At 41.2% G+C, this 17,790-nt stretch overlaps 1 protein-coding gene across 1 annotated transcript; it reads left to right on the top strand.

Annotated features, from left to right (window-relative positions):
- The first annotated feature begins 1,471 nt into the window (after positions 1 to 1,471).
- On the top strand, positions 1,472 to 2,458 carry LOC146866784 (olfactory receptor 6F1-like). The gene has a single exon (XM_085617569.1). It carries the CDS (start codon positions 1,472 to 1,474, stop codon positions 2,456 to 2,458), a length of 987 nt encoding a protein of 328 aa, XP_085473695.1.
- Positions 2,459 to 17,790: the final 15,332 nt, after the last annotated feature.

The following is a 17,790-nucleotide window of genomic DNA, read 5'->3' on the forward strand; positions in this document are numbered from 1 at the left end:
CTTTCTATGTGTGCTGCAAAAACAATCATCCCTGCAATGCAGACACCCAAGGGTGTCTGCACTGGCGCTAGGCAGCTTTTTTAGCACCAGCGCAAGGGAAAACACATGGGTGCATTATATTCTTGTAAATATGGTGCATCCCTGTGTTTTTAAAATGTCGCAGCACGGCGCAGCTAAATTGCTTGTAGCACCACGTGGCGCATTTCATTGTAAATATGCCACCAAGTGCCTCCAACATGCCTGGGTCTGGCACTTATTTTTCCTCTTCAGACATTTCCACAGAGCAAGAGAGGGAAAAACACACAAATAGAAAGAAGCAGGAAGAGAATGACTGTCACAAAGGAAGAAAGCACAAAGCCAAAGTATGAAACTTTCTGGGTTGACCATTATATAGTTCAAATTCCCTTTCCTAAAAACAGAAACAAAGTCAAAAACTATACAAATAATCATTTTCAAAATATAAGAATGGTACCAGAAGTAGAGACAGATTTTGTTCCAAGGAAGCAAATTATTCTGCATCGGTCTATGGCCATTCGATCTGATGAACCTACAAACTTGAGAAGGTTTTGGGGATTCTGCGGACTAAGGAAGCTGCACTACTGAAAAGGATGAGGCATACATTTTCGCCCAGATTGTATTTTGCAAGTTAGTCCATTTTTTTGTGCAGTTAAGGTGAACAACTATCCATAGATTTTAAAGGCACACTCATGAAATATTCAAATACATTTATGATGTCCCAAGAAGTTCTAACCTCCTGGGGGTTCTCCTTGCAGATATGCTCATCGCAAGAACACTGACCAAATAGTGACAAAACACTGCATTACCTTAACATTGACTGATGCAGTAATATCGGAAGGACAAAACATTTGGGCATGCAATGTCACATTGCATTAAATATATATGAAAATCAAATCAATTTGGAGGCAATTTCACATTGCTTTGAATAGATACTAAAAATTAAAAATTTTGGAGGCACGTAACAGCCTGTCTTTTTTTTACAAACACACAGGTTCTTGATTGAGCCTTCTTTTGCAGCATGTGTTGGGTGCATATATTTCAGCAGGCTACCTTTCTGTACCAGGAGTTGATTGCGCAGCATGAATTCCAGCTTGATCTGCTCAGCTGTCAATAAAGAAAGAGTCCCGAGTCCAAAGCCCTGTTTAAAATCCTGCAGCCACCCCTATTAAATGTCAACGTACCAAATACCAAGGCTGTGGAGCCTTGAATCCACCCCAGGTCTCTTCAATCCACTGCCAGAGACACCCTGCCGCTTTATCTCACTCTTGTGGCTTTGTGCTTCATACTTTGGGATTCTCCCTTCACCAAATCTAGGAAACTGTTAAGCTGTCAAAATGATTGCAACGTTGAGCTTGATGCAACAAAAATCATCTCTATGTTCACTTTTTATGTGTATCTTTGTCAGATAATCCTCTCATGCGCATCTTTCCTTTCAGGGTTCAGTCGAGCAGTCATGGATACTTGGAATAAAACTGTGGTAACGCAATTCATTCTGGTGGGATTCGCAGGAGGTCCAGTGGTACAGATTGCACTCTTCATCATTCTTATGTTGATTTGCATCGTCACACTGGCAGGTAATTGCTTCATGATGGTGCTAATATTAGCGTCCCGAAGCCTGCACACGCCAATGTACTTCTTCCTCTGGGTATTATCAATGCTTGAGACTTTGAACATCTCAAATATTGCCCCTCTGATGTTGGTCCAGGTACTTTCATTGCATCCATCAATCTCAGTGACTTTGTGCTTTACGCAGGCTTTCTTCTATGTTTACCTTACCACCAATGCTTTTCTTCTCATCTCCTTCATGTCTTATGACCGCTATGTGGCCATATGTAAGCCCTTGCATTACACCACCATAATGACTGTTCAGCTGTGCACTCAATTAGTCATTGGTTCCTGGCTGGCGTCATTCCTTTATATCCTCGCCCCAACTATTGTTATCACTCGTCTTCCATTCTGCGGCCCTAACATCATCGACCATTTCTTTTGCGACACTTCATTTATCGTAAAACTGGCCTGTGCTAATACGATGATCCTTGAACTAAACGGAATTGTTTCAGCTCTTATCATATTACCGTGCTCCTTGGCGTTGAATGTTGGGAGTTACGTCTTCATTGTATCTACAATTTTAAGAATCCCATCGGCAAATGGAAGACGAAAGACCTTCTCCACCTGTAGCTCTCACCTGATAATGGTTTCAATATGTTATGGGAGTGCTATTTTTATTAAAGTGAGTCCAGCTCTGAACACTTCAATGGAAGTCTACAAAGCAGTGAACATGTTTAGCACCATTATTTCACCTTTAGTGAATCCATTTGTTTACACTTTTAGAAATGAACAAGTCAAGCAAGTGTTAAAGAAGCATATAGAGTTAAAAAGACCTTGGCCAGCATGTATCAACACATTCACCCTTAAACCCTTAATGGGTAAAACCCTTTGATTCATCAGGCCCCTTGTATATTTCCATGCAGGTTTTAACATCACATAGAAGATTCAAGGTGTGACAGAGCATTTTACAAATTTCTGGTTAAATGAAAATAACCTGCAAGTTAATTAATGAGCTCCGAATAGCCACAATAACGAACCAAATGTCTCAATTTCTGATATGTTATCGCATAATTAGTGCTTTTCCGAGTAGCGAGCAAAGTGGAAACTTTGTGCTTATTTAATAGGGGAAAATGTGATGCACCAGCGGGGCAAGGGGTTTGTAAATAAGCCCCCGTGTGTCTTACTTTTCTCTTTGCATGCATTTCACAATGAATGGATATAGCAACAAAGTTTTAAATGGACAGTTTCCTTATGGCCCTAACACATAGCTGCCAGGTTTTTAGTATGGTTACATGTGGCATTTCCACTATTTCAGTGTGTCGATGTGTAACAATTCATTGCACATATGTGCCACTTTGAGCAACACTACATCATGATTGAAAGAAGCAGTTGTAATCATCCAATCATGCAGAAGGGACATATTGCTGCCTTCTTTGCAAAGCAATAGTCATGAATGTTCATGATTAAAGTGCTCATGCGAGGACACCAACATATTTAATCAATGCATTTTTGCCGTCAGAACAAATATAAGCCCATATCTATCTTGTAGTGGGAAGAGTGATGAGGTGGATGGGATACCACAAGGAATCTGGAACTGTGCATGTTAGACCTGGCTTTTTGCCTTCAGACCTCCTGTTTTGCTGAATTCATTTTTGCTGGCTTTAGGACTCTGGGCACTTTACCAGTGGTAACCAGTGCTAAGATGCATCTGCTCTCTTCCTTGAACAAAGTAAAGTTTGCTTTTTCATGATTGGCATATTTCATTTACTTATTAGGCTCAAGTGAAGTGTGCTACCTGTGCCCAGAGTCAGTAAAGTAAATGCTACTAGGAGCCTGCAGCACCGATTGTGCCACCCACCTAAGTAGCCCTTCACACATGTCTCAGGTTTGCCACAGTAGAACCTGTGTGTGCAGTTTTAAACTGCCACATCAACCTGGCAAGTTAACCCTCTTCCCAGGCCCAAATCATCCTTTTTAATACATATAAGACACACTTAAGGAAGCTCCTGAACAGCCCAGGGACAGGGTGCAATGTATTAAAAAAAGTAGAACATGTACTTTTAAGTTTTACATGTCCTAGTAGGGAAAAGCTCTTAAATTCATTTTTCACTACTGCAAGGCCTACCTCTACCACATTACATTTTATAAGTGTTTTTTGAAATTGTCAATTGATAAGACCCCCAAATTTGGAGTCTCTGGAATCACAATTTTAAATCACAATTTATGGTGAAGTTAGATTTTAAATTATAATTCAGAAAATGCCACCTTTAGAAAGTTAAAGGAACAAATGATGGACTGAATGCCGAACAATGCAAACATTCACCACCAGTCACAAAGATCTGGGTTTAATCCATCGATCTTTTACTCACCATGCCACCCCAGTTTGGACCCAGCCATATGCAAATTAGTCTTGACCCTGCTCCTCATGGGAACAGTCGAGCCCGAACTGCCAAGCCAGGTCCTCCCTGGACCATAAACAAGCATCCTAGGACCTGTTTCTGGACATCACCCCTCATCAGCCAGGCTAGCTTGAATCCAGTGGCACAGTGAACACTGGACTCACATATGGGCAAACCCTTCCCACTTAGGGCGACAAAATAAACAGGAACAAATGATGGATGGAATACTGAACAATGCAAAGATTTACCACCAGTCATAAAGATCAGGGTTTAATTCATCATTCTTTTGCCCACACACACCCCAGTTTGAACACGGCCACATGCAAAACAGTCTTGACCCTGATCCTAATGGGGACAGTCCAGCCCGAACAGCCAAGACAGGTGCTCCATGGGCCAGACCCAAGCATCCTGAGACCGGTTTTGGGACATCACCCCTCATTAGCCAGGCTAGCATAAATCCAGTGGTGCAGTGAGCACCGGATCCATGTCTGAACAATGCAAATATTCACCCCCAGTCACAAAGACGTGGGTTTAATCCATTGCTTTTTTTGCTCACCACGCCACCCCAGTTTGGGCCCAGCAAATCAGTCTTGACCCACCTGCTCATGGGAACAGTCTAGCCTGAACTGCCAAGCCAGGTCCACCCTGGACTAAAACCAAGCATCCTGGGACCGGTTTCGGGGCATCACCCCTCATCAGCTAGGCTAGCTTGAATCTAGCATGGAATCCACTTCTGAGCCCACCCTTCCCACTTAGGGCAATAAACTGGAGTGGCGTGGTGAGCAAAAGAACAATGGATTAAACCCAGATCTTTGTGATTGGAAGTGAATGTTTGCATTGTTCAGAATTCCGTCCATCATTTGCTCCTTATGCTTTTGTCGCCCTAAGTGGGAAGGGTATGCCCAGACTTGGGTCCTGTGCTCACTGTGCGGCTGTATTCAAGCTATCCTGGCTGATGAGGGGTGATGCCCTGAAACAGTGAGCCTGGAGCCAGGGCAGGAACAGCAGGAAGGGCAGGGACTCTGTGCACCTCAAAGGCATCTCTTTGAATTCTCTCCCACTTCAAAGGCCCAACTGTGTATAAGTACTGGACCTTAGACACCACCACTTCAGTACACGCCTGGACCTGTGAAGACTCTGCCAGGAAGAAGGAATGCTGTGCTGCTGAAGGACTGCCACTCTGCTGAACTGCTGCTTTGCTGGGATCCCACATTGCTGTGCTATCCTCCTGCATGCTGTTCTACCTGGGTGAGAAAGACTGGGCCTGGATCATTTGAACCCACAATGAATCCCTGCTTCGCCTTTCAGATAATACAGAATCTCCCACACAGTGGCTCAAAACACACACGGCGAAGCAGGAGACATAAACACAACAACACCTTTTGAAAATCCTATCAGACTTTCGGGCAGGTTTCCGGGCTGGTATGGGGACAATAGAGCAGGTGTTTAGGCTGGTACTACTGGGGTGGAAGGTGGTGGAACTGGGCAAGGGTAGTCTTTATTTGGCCTTTATAGACCTGAAGACTGCCTTTGACCTAGTCCCCCGGGAAGAGCTTTGGAGGGTGCTTTATGAGTTGGGACTACCCCCTTACATCTTGTCCCTACTCATTAGCCTTCATGCCCATACCTTTGCACAGGTCCGTTGGGGTAAAAATGGAGAGCTCACTGAGAAGATACCAGTGTCCAGGGGCGTTAGACAGGGTTGTGTCTTGGCACCCACCCTATTTTCACTATATGTGAATGGGGTGGTAAATCATCTTCAACAAGAACCAGCCGACGCCCCCTGTCTTGGAGGAGTACGTATCCCCACCCTGCTTTTTGCGGACGATACGCTCCTGATCTCGAAGACCCCTCAAGGCCTCCAGAAATTGCTAACCCATTTCCAGGAGTTCTGTGCTGCAAAAGGCTTAATAATAAATGTGGACAAGACAAAATATCTAGTCCTAAATCCTCCTAAGAAACTGGGCCGTCCACCCACACTTAATTCGATTCCCTTAGAGAAAGTATCCAAATTCGATTACCTCGGCATTCGGATTACGGATAGGATGTCTTGGGCAAATCATATTGACAAAATGGTCCTCAACCATAGGAGAGTAGGAGGAGCTCTCATGAGGGAGTTCAGGGCCTCACCTAGGAGATCACTTACCCCAGTAATTGATATCTACAAGGCTAAAGTAGTGTCATCAGCCTTGTATGGGGCAGAACTGTGGGGCCACTGCCGATTGGACGCCCTAGTGACAACGGAGAGCAAGATATTGAAATCCATTATCTCCATTTCACTGAGCACACCATCTGTACCAGTGTGGTTGGACACGGGCTGTAAAAATATCAAAGATCAGGCCCAGCTCCGCCCGCTCCTGCTATGGACACGAATCTGGAGGGGTGAAGAACTAAAATCCTATGCGGATGCTCTGGGGGAAATAATGAGTCTGGGGGGTTGGGCTAAGATAAGATGGTTAAGAGAAACTAAAAAGCTTTTGGAGAAGATCGGATTAGGAGATCATTGGGTATCACGTTCAGCCCCTCCTAAAGAAGTTGTCAAGGCGCTTTATTGGAAATGGATTGCGGAGCGTCTAATTACAAACTCTAACCACTGCAAGTCCACTGTCGCCTTTTTACAAATCAAAGACATTGTGGCTTTTGAACCCTACCTGGATCTGATCACCCTCCCCTTCGACCGAGCCCTTTATTTTAAATTTAGAGTTGGATCCCTCCCCCTAGGTGCTGTGGTATCGAATTGGACATCAGCGGCCCGCACTTCTCCCAACTGTGCATGTTGCCCGAGTAAGTAGGGTTGAGTCCATTGCGCATGTCCTATTTGAATGTCCGGATTATGCAAGGCCTAGGAGTTTTTGGTTGAAACCTCTTTGTCGAAATATGGGCACACGTAGCCATCGAGTAGCCTTGCGTATCCTAACCACGGACACTTCCCCCCCCCATAGTGTGTGGAACAGCAAAATTTTTAAAGCAGTTTTGGCTTATTCGTTGTAAGAGATTGTCAGTAGATGTTTAATTCCATTTTAGCTAATTTAGAAACGGGCATTCTTTGTCCTTTTATCTTTTTAATGAATCTTTTTACTGGCTTCTTGTAGCATGTTTCTTTTTGTATACTGTAATGATTGTATTTTATTATGCTTATAAGATATCTTGCATATCGAATAAAAGCTTATGACTGACTGAAAAGGATTTTATTTTACAAAATGCAAAGACTCTCTTTTTAGAATAAGGCTTGGGGCTTATTTTGCACAATGCTCTCTAAAAGAAAGGCTTTCCCAGATGTCAAATGAAGAACATTCAAATACACATTGAGATATATATTTATACGCATTCAATAATAACAAACTTGATAAATGCAACAGTTAAATGCATGAATAATACCATGAATAAACAAGCAGCAAATAATATGAAATAAGACTCAAGCAAATATCATATGGGATGTCCTGCCAGAGATCAGAAAGATATATATATATATATATATTCAGTGAAAAAACCATAGGTTTCACACATGTTATAGTTAGCTGGACATTTTACTCGTAAAAAACCAATGAAATTGCCCCGTTATAGTTAGTTCAGCTAACTATAACTCGCGCGCCCGCAATGCACTGCTGATGACGTCACATATTACATCACTCATGACATGGTCAGTGACATCACTCATGACATCACTGATGACATCTCAAATGACATCACTGATGACATCACTGATGACATCATCCAGTGAATGTGGGTTTTTCTGAAAATTAAATATGTTTTATATATGTATATCTCAAGGTCGATGGAAGAGTAAATGGGTATATAAGTGTCTAAATGGATGATTTGTTTTTGAAAAATTGATTGTTTAACTGACTGATTAAGTGTATCATAGTGAATACATGTTTTAGTGAGTAATGTTTAAATATGTATATATCTGTATCAGTCTCTCACTTTGTGTATAAGTGGCTGCATGGGTTGGTGAGTAGCTACATGGGTGTCTATATAGGTTATTAGTTGGTTTTTTGAGTATCAGTCTGAGTGTCTGCATGGTTCGGTGGGGGGTATTACGTAGTGCACAGGTGCATGAATGAGTGACTCACTGTTTGTATGTGTTGAACAGACCATGTGTGCAGGACTGCATGGGTGGATGAGTGTGTGTATGGGTGTGTTAGTGAGTGAATGACTGTCTCAATAGTGTCTTTATGAGTAACTACATATGTTTAAAACTAGTATATGTGACTATTGGTGTATATATGTGAGTATATGCAAGGGTGAGAGATTGGAAGAGTTCCTGTATGAATAAGTATGTGTTTCTATAAGTGATTGTTTAAAAGACTAAGTATGTGTAAGTTTCCGTAGAAGTAAGTATGGTGGTGTGTGTATAACTTTATATGCAAGTAAATGTATGTTTGATTCTTTATTAGTACGAGTGACTATGTGTGTGAGTAACTCTATGGATGAGTGGCATTGTGTAACAGGATGTATAGGTGTATGAGTACATATGATGAGTGAGTACATGTATGAGTGACTGTATTGGACTGTTGGTGAATGAGTGGATGTGTATGTGGATCTTAGAATTACTGAAGAGGTTGTTGTAACTGGTATTGGTATGTCCATTGTTTTGAAAATTTTAGTCTCTATTTTTGAATGTGTGTGTCAAAGGTTATATTAGGGTGAGAGGAGGTCTGCCACTCTATCACAAGGATGATGTCATCAGTGATGTCATCAGTGATGTCATTTGAGATGTCATCAGTGATGTCATGAGTGATGTCACTGACCATGTCATGAGTGATGTAATATGTGACGTCATCAGCAGTGCATTGCGGGCGCGCGAGTTATAGTTAGCTGAACTAACTATAACGGGGCAATTTCATTGGTTTTTTACGAGTAAAATGTCCAGCTAACTATAACATGTGTGAAACCTATGGTTTTTTCACTGAATTTCTAAGGTTTTTTAAATGCTAATTCCTAACTATAACGTGTGTGAAACCTATGGTTTTTTCAGTGAATTTGCAAGGTTTTTTAAATGCTAATTCCTAACTATAACGTGTGTGAAACCCATGGTTTTTTCAGTGAATTTGCAAGGTTTTTTAAATGCTAATTTATTATTATTTTTTTTTTTTTTTCTAACATATTTTTAATTTAATTATCTTACCTTTTATAAAGACTATGATTAAATATAAATTTTTAAAATTCTTTAATATGTTTTTTTAAATATATTTTTTAAAATAAACATGTAAAATTTATTTGCAGTACTTTTTTTTTAAAAAAAATATTTTTTTAGTACGCGTACCGTAAGCTCACGGTAAGCGTACGGTTTACGCAACGTCCGTAATCTATCTACGCTGCTTGCGTATAGTTACGCACTTTGCGTAGCCGCGCGTACTGCGCGTGGGACGCGTGCGCGCTTACGCTTCACGCGCACGTTACGCGGAAGTGTCGGGGAGTGACTGTTATGCGCATGCGCGCAAGCGCGTGTCTTTTTTACGCGCATGCGTACTTTTGCCGTAAGCGCACCGTAAGCGTACCGTAAGCGTACGGTAGGTCATGTGATCATGAAACACAACTTTTGATTGGTTGAAACTACTTTCAGTTCTAGAACTCTCCTACACCACACCCATTCCCCTCATTTCTGCTTGTGATCCCTTGGGAGAAGGAGCTGGTTTGTCTTTGGGATACGATGGCAGAACAGCAGAGCTCTTCTGAGAGTGAGGCTAGCACTAGCAGCACTGTCTTGAGGCAGAGATCGAGGAAACAAAAGCCCTCTTATGTATGGGATTATTTTACTTTTCCTGAAGGCCAGCAAAAGGTAAATGCACCCTTAGTGACTTGTAAGCTGTGTAAGCGTGTACTTTCTAGAGGTAATCCTAACAGGAAGTATTCCTTTGGGAATCACACCATGAAGAGACACCTCCAGGATGTACACAGAAGGACACATGGTCATCTTTTTGGAGGTAACTCTTCAGAAAGACAAGCCAGTACATCCACAGCAGCTCAGCCTGAACCATCATCTGCAGGGCTGACTCCTTCTTCTGCAGGTCAGGTGAGCCCTTCATCTGTGGGGGGAGAATCTCCTTTTGCTGGCCCTCTGGAAATCAACCCTCGATTTCGGAAGGTTGATATTCGATGCACATTTTGTCAAGATCTAATTTGCTATAGGGAGACCAGTGTTTCCCTAGTGAACAACAAAATAGATCAACACATTTGTCGCTTTGAATAATTTTCCCATGCTTCCTTTCCTCTGTCCCTGCATGAACACAACGGTTCTTTTAAGAGCCAACCTTATCTTTCATCTTTTTTTTACATATGTTTTTAAAAACTTTTTTTTATTTTTTTTTTACCGTACGCGTACGGTGCGCGTACTTTTTTTTTTTTTTTTTAAAAAACACTAAAAATCAATAAACACATTACAAGGTCCTTGAGAGACTACAATTATTATTATTGACTTACCATACTCACTGAAAAAATATTTATTCATTTGTTATTTTTAAAAATAGTTTTAAAAATGTTTGTAGTTTTCGAAAATTTTCTATATCTATCTGGAAAAAAAGAAAAAAGTATTAATATTTTTAAAACATTTTATAATACAGTACACATATTTACATTTTTTTCCATAAAATATTTTTGCCTTATTTTTGCTGTTTTCAGAATATATTGCATTTCACTATAAATTGTGAAAGCAATTGCATTCATCATTTTACAGCGGGCAAAAAAAAATAACAATCACAAAGATTGTATTAAAAAAGCCCTGATTCTTTTTTTACTTAAACTTAACATTATAGAAATGCATAATATTCTAAAAAAATATCATCTAATACCAATACTTATTTCTTTAAAATACCGTCTGATATGTTTGTTTCAGAAGTATAATCACAATATTATATCTCAAATAACTCCAAAATACATCTGATTTCATTTCCTTTAGACCAAATAGTAATTTTAAAATTCTTTTTTGATTAAATTTCCAATGGTAATCCAATAAAATTCTAAAGTTTTATTTGTACAGATCTCACCGATTCTCTGTAACAATTCCTTTATTGTATTTAAATATATTACTACATTTCTTTTCACAATAGTCACAAAACGAAATTTCTATGCCAATTTGAATGCACACTAACTGCTCTTTTTTTTGGGCAAGTGAAAATCACTTTTACAAACTGTCACATTATGAAACCACTTTTCAGATTTTTTAAAAAGCCCATGTCCAGACTGCTACACTACAGCAAGGGCAACCAGCCTTAGTGATGCTGAATGTATTTGCATTACAGACTGAAACCTGAAAACCCCACTCGCTTGTAAATACTGTGCATGACTATACATGGCAAGCACATGGGTGTGTGCTAAGACTCTGCTTCTTCCCCCAAAAATTCGCTCCCCCTTTCCATCTAATGCAACTGTGAAATCACCAGAGCAAGACGCAATAAATCTCTGCCTATAATTCCTCTCTGCACACAGAGTCATGTTTTCACATTAGTCCCAAAACGAAATTTCTTTGCCAATTTGAAAGCACACTTACTGCTCTTTTTTTTTTCGGGGCAAGTGAAAATCACTTTTACAGACTGACACATTATGAAACCACTTTTTTTGATTTATTTAAATGCACATGTCCAAACTGTTTTCTCAGACCACCACCATGTGTATTCTCGGTGACTGCCTACACTCCAGCAAGGGCAACCAGCCTTAGTGATGCTGAATGTATTTGCATTACAGACTGAAACCTGAAAACCCCACTCGCTTGTAAATACTGTGCATGACTATACATGGCAAGCACATGGGTGTGTGCTAAGACTCTGCTTCTTCCCCCAAAAATTCGCTCCCCCTTTCCATCTAATGCAACTGTGAAATCACCAGAGCAAGACGCAATAAATCTCTGCCTATAATTCCTCTCTGCACACAGAGTCATGTTTTCACATTAGTCCCAAAACGAAATTTCTTTGCCAATTTGAAAGCACACTTACTGCTCTTTTTTTTTTCGGGGCAAGTGAAAATCACTTTTACAGACTGACACATTATGAAACCACCATGTGTAACTACAACAAAAACAATTTTCTTTTCTATTATTCATTTCTTAAGTTACCACATACATCCCCTCTCAAACTGTAAACTCACCTTTAAAATTAGTTAGTTGTGAAAGAAATGTGACACTCAAACAGCAGATTATCAGAGCCAGGATCTCTGTTGTGTTCACCTCTCTTCTCTCAGCAGAACCAGATAATGGCAAACTTTCCCTCTATTTTTCCACACATATACTTGTAAGTTTCAAATCTCAGTGCTTCCCCCTTTTTTTCAAATGTAATAACACATTTCTATTGGTTGAAAACCAACCCTTTTCCAAAAGTACCCTTCCCCCAACTTGACTTCTGCCTAGTACCCTTCCCCCAACTTGACTTCTGCCTGCTACCATAGCAACAGCTCATGGAACACTGCTGTGTTGAGTTAGGTCAGAAGTTCGCCAAACAATGTTTCAATTCCACAGAGCAAGAGTGCTTGACTTTTCAAACCTAACAGCAAATCCATAGTACTGTTCTTTGGTTACACATTTTTTTTTACCAATACAAAACATGCTTCTATTAATTTACACATACAGCCTAGTTTTTATTCTAGAATGGTATAAAACAGCCAATCAGTTCTTTTTGTTTTGTAAAAAATATGTATGCCTCCATTTCCAAACTGTCTTTCTTTTCATATTGCCATTCTACTGAAAGACACCTCCTGAGTGCATCCAGTTCTCCTTTGAAGATGTTCACAGTGTGGATTGTAGGGCACAGCTATGTCTTCTGGAGTGAAAAGTTTGCAGAGAAAACAGGTATGGTGAGAGACCTTGCTTTGCCAAATGTAGACATTAAATGGATTGGTCAGAGAGGGTTAAAGTGGCACCAATTGATGCCATTGGTGAAATCCTTCATTCAAATCCAACACCCTGACCTCATAATAGTGCACTGTGGTGGCAATGACCTAGGCACTTTGACTGGGGTAGGTCTGGAAATGCTTATGAAGGACACCTTTGCACAACTGTTTACACTTTTCCCTAAAACTGCCTTTGTGTTTTCCAACATATGCCAAAGGCAAAAATGGAACTGGTCCAATCATTTCTGTCCACAGATTGACAAAGCAAGAAAGCACGTCAACAAATCTGTTTCTGCTTTCCTCCGTGACTATGGTATGGGTGCCATTTACCACAACAACTTGCGTTATGACATGCAAGACATTTATAGAGGAGATGGTGTGCACTTCAATGATGAAGGGAACAGAGTCTTCCTCTTGAACCTTAGACTCTGCATCGGTACTTACTTGTAGGTACCACTAAAAATTCACTTCATAAACACAACGGCTCTTTTTAGAGCCCCCTAATATCTAAACTCTTAAATCTGCTTTTCATTTATTTATTTTTATTTTTTTTACCGTACGCTTACCGTAAGCTTACCGTACGCGTACCCCGTGATTTTTTTTAAAATCAATAAATGTTTTTTTTGTACTTTTCTGTCCTTCTTTGACCCCCTTACAAATGTTAGGGGGTCTGTAACTCTCCTCATTGCCCCCTTTCCTTGTTTTCACTCTTTTTTTTCAGAGTGAAATACACAAAATGGCGGCCGCCGCTTCCTGGTTTCGACCGATTCGAATGTTTACTAAGATCTAAGAGCCAATCAGAATCGCGCTCGCGCACGCCACCGTACGCTTACCGTAAGCGTACGGTAAGCGTACCGTAAGCGGGCTCAGATATATATATTGATTTAAAGGCTATTTTCTCAGAATCTACTGAACAGATTTACACCAAACCTACAAAAGGCACTTCCTTGACCTAGGGACTACCTCTCTGCCAAATTTTGAGTAATTCTGTTCAGCCGTTCGGGCTGTAGCTCGTTCTAAAGGTCCTATGGAAAAATGCATGAGAAAAACGCGTTTTGGGACCCCCCTTTTATCTCAGCCCCCGCTTGACGGATCCCCCCGAGACTTTCAGGGTAGGAGCGGAGCGTAGCGCCCCACCTATTTTGAGAAATTCGCGAGGATTCATCGACCGGCGCCAAAGTTATTCAAAATAGAATGTTGAGGTTTTCCTATGGAAACGTGGTCCTAACTATAACTACCTACTGGCGACCGCCAGTAGGTAATATATATATATATATATATATATATATATATACATACACACTAGATACATCAAATGATTTATTTAAATGTGCAGCTCACTCAGTCACACATCACAAAGAAAACACCTCAAATGATCAAAGCCTCTGGCCAAACATCACAATGGCAATAATCAAAACTCAAACACCTCAAATGACCACAGCCACTGGAACCACACATCACAAACAAATCACCTCACCCGATCATTCACTCGACATCCTTGCCAATTCTTGCTAGGGGGCCCGTTCACAGCTGGCTTGGCCTCTCGACCGGGACTCAAGTTCTGTTTTTATTACAGCAGTACGTCTACTCTGTAGGTGACCTCACAACTCAGCTGTCAACAAACCCCAGCTTTATAGTCTCAAAACTCACACTAGAAGGTTCGAGAATTCCCTCCCTGCGCCAAAGGAATCTTACCAGGACGGGCCAGGTTCCAAGCAAGCATTCCATGGCAGGATGGAGTTCCCACATCCCCTCTACCATCTCGCATGTTCCAGCCTTTATCTTGACGAAGTTCATGAAAGCCTTCCAGGGTACATTAAAAAATCTCTCACAAAAACAATCTTTGAATATGATTAACCCAAACAACTTGCAAGTGTGGCTGTGCTCGCAGATAAGGCTCAAGCCAGGCAGAGTCTGAATTCAGTATGACATGAGGACATGTCAAAGCCAATAGTAAGCACCTAATAATACTACCAATGTACAACACAATGCACATTTGTGCACTACTGCTTATAGCATCACATACTTCATCTCTCAATGTACAACATAGTGCACATTTGTGCACTACTGCTCATAACACTGCACTTTAAGACCAAAAAGTACATTCCACACCTCACTCTCTCTCTCATGCTTTCAAATGCACATCCCACACGTTCTGTTCTTGGCAAGGCTGTTCTACTCCATGACAGCTCCCACTGAAAGACTGCAAGATTACAAGAAATAAACCTTTAAGAGAAGCAAGGCATATGCAGGACATCGTACATTCAGGCTAGGATAAAATTGCACACCAAAGTCAATTAAAATAATGGTAGTCAAAGGTCATCACAGAATGTCAGGCCACAAGAGTGCCTCTAGCACTATATTTCACCCCATGACCTTTGACACAAATATTATTGAAACACACATTAAAACAGTGAAATCATAAAAGCATGGAACAATCGTTTTATAAAGCTCATGCATGTCTGGACATTCAGCATGATTAAAGTTTGATGGATACACAAAATGAATGCACACATAGAATCAACCATATGAACTCAGTAATGCTCCTAATGTCACAAATGGCTAATTCTGGAACTTCTACTGTTGAAGCAGCCAAACTTATATATTTTGTGCCTAAAAAATGAACTGAACTGAAAAACATCTTCTTCAATTTGAATTGCACAATTTATTTTTCTCTTCAAATTGACCAGAATTTGCAGAACAAATAATGTCCTTCTGTGTGAAAGACACACAGCCTTCTTGCATTTAAAATTATCACTGTGAATATTTTACTTCATGTTTATGATATCAGTCCATGATCAGTCGCTCGGTTAGTTTGTCTAGTTTGTTCGGCCAAAGGATGTCAGCTTGCACTGTCCGGTGATCACTCCAGGGTTGGGGGGGAGGGGTCCCACACCCTCACCGGAACACTCAGAAACAGGCACCCACTTGCAGGACAGGGACATCAGGTACACTAACACGTCGCAGTATGATCTGGAAAAGAAACAAGCATCACTCTTCTTGCAATAAAATATGTTTCTAAAAGTGCTTGTTTTCCTTTCTCTGTTTTTGGGTCTGAAGGCACAATATTATCATTCCTGTCTGCATGGTTTGCTGCTGGCTCTGGAGAATTATCTGAGAATTTTACCCACACAATGGCCTCTGAATTCTTGGCATAGGAGTGAAATACTCCTTCTCCATGCACAGTAAGAAGGGCTGGGGCAGTCTCCTTCCTGACTATTTTTTCACTCACTGCTGAATACGTACACCCTTTATCATTTGGCATGAGCCCAAGGCAATTCATCTGCTCTGTCTATCTTGTAATTTTCCTTTCTTCAACTCGCCCCTCACCTTCTGTGGGACTGGTCTGTACTGTGCATACTGACACATAGTAATCACAGTTCTAAGTAAGTCTAGGAGAATATGCATCCCTTCATTCTCTGCCCACCTATTTGTGTGGTCTCTCTCTCTCCTAGGTGCGCGCACTTAGTCATGCACACCAAATTAGGCCTGGGTATAGTTCGCGCAGTTTTGCTATGCAAAACTCCCCGAAGTTACAAAAAAATCAGCGAAGTTCCGCGAGTGGGGGAGTGCAGTGCGAACTGCAGTTTGTGCTACCCAAGCGGCAACTCGCGCTCGCAAACCTACCGTTCGCGATTGCGAACTTACCATTCGAGATCGCGAGAGGGGAAAAAGCTCTGCTGCACTACGCAAAGCAGAGTTTTCTGCACTCTGCGAGCCGCGCGGAGTGCAGAAAAATCCGCAAACGGAGCGCAGTTCATCGCCCAGGCCTACACCAAATCTGAATTGTGTGTCACCACCTCTGTCACCAAGATTTTACCCTTTTAATCTGTAAGGGAATTAAAGGTTCTCTCTAGTGAATGCACAGGACCATGAGCATACACAGTAGCTGTGCTTTGCAGTAAAATATGCCACTTCACTGGGGAATCCTGAGCCTCAGGCACCTCACACACCACCCCTGGACTTTCTACTGGGATCTGCACCAACTGTTCATGCAAAACTGCAGTTTATGCCTGTATGTAACATTTTATCACCTTTGCTTCATGCCATTCCATTTGAGAAAATTCAAAAGTCAAAATCACATTATGCCGTATTGTCATCTGCCCAGTGTCTGTCAGCGTGCAAAAGCACAAAAGCATCTGTATCTGTTACAGCACAAAAACACACCGATAATTGAGTGTCTGTCAGAACACCACTCAAAATCAAAAGTGTCTGTCCTGTATCTATCAGAACACAAATCAAAATCAGCAGTGTCTGCCCTGTATCTGTCACAACGCAAGCAAAATATTCTCCAGCATTTAAAAATGTTTCTGTGCACAAGTCTAAAAGCATACTCTTCTTTCCATGCTTTTCACAATTACTTAAAGTAGCACACTGCCCCTGAACTGGCACACAAAATTCACTGTCTCCTTTCTGAGTTGGCCACACGTTTAAAACAACCTGCACAGTCTTCTTTACAGATTCAAAAGCACATTGCTGCATGTATTTATTCATTTAAGGAGTTTTATATAGCGCTTGCCGGACCCTGGGGTATCGGAGCGCTTTACAACATTTTTTCTCAAGAGTTATTTAATAGAGCAGTGTTATACATCATGGTTCGGAAGTCCAAGTGTGTTGTGCAGTATTGAGGTAGTACGTGAGTCCTGAGGTAACCTCGTTGATTGCATATTGTCTTGGGTTGAACTTAGGTAGGTCTTTGTGAGAGAGAGTCAGACAGCAACAGAGTGTGGGTTTCCATTAAGGGGGCGGCTATCCATTCGGGAGGGAGCGGTTGATGAAGAGGACTTTTAGGTGTTTTTTTAATTTTGTGAAAGGCGAGATAGTTCTGATATCTGCTGGGATGGAGTTCCAGATTTTGGCAGCATTTCCGGTGAAGGACCTTGCAGCGGTTTTTTGTTTGCGTGTTTTCATACAGATGAGAAGTAGGGTGTTGGAGCTCCTGAGGTTTCTTGTCTTACCAGCCCTCTTGAGTTTGACGGCCAGATAGTCTGGTTTTTCTGTGTGT

This window comes from Triturus cristatus, chromosome 1_2 (assembly GCF_964204655.1).
Source record: "Triturus cristatus chromosome 1_2, aTriCri1.1, whole genome shotgun sequence".
NCBI classification, from domain to species: domain Eukaryota; kingdom Metazoa; phylum Chordata; class Amphibia; order Caudata; family Salamandridae; genus Triturus; species Triturus cristatus.

Coding starts and splice junctions, on each gene's coding strand:
- LOC146866784 (XM_085617569.1), top strand. CDS start 1,472: ATGGATACTTGGAATAAAACTGTGGTAACGCAATTCATTCTGGTGGGA.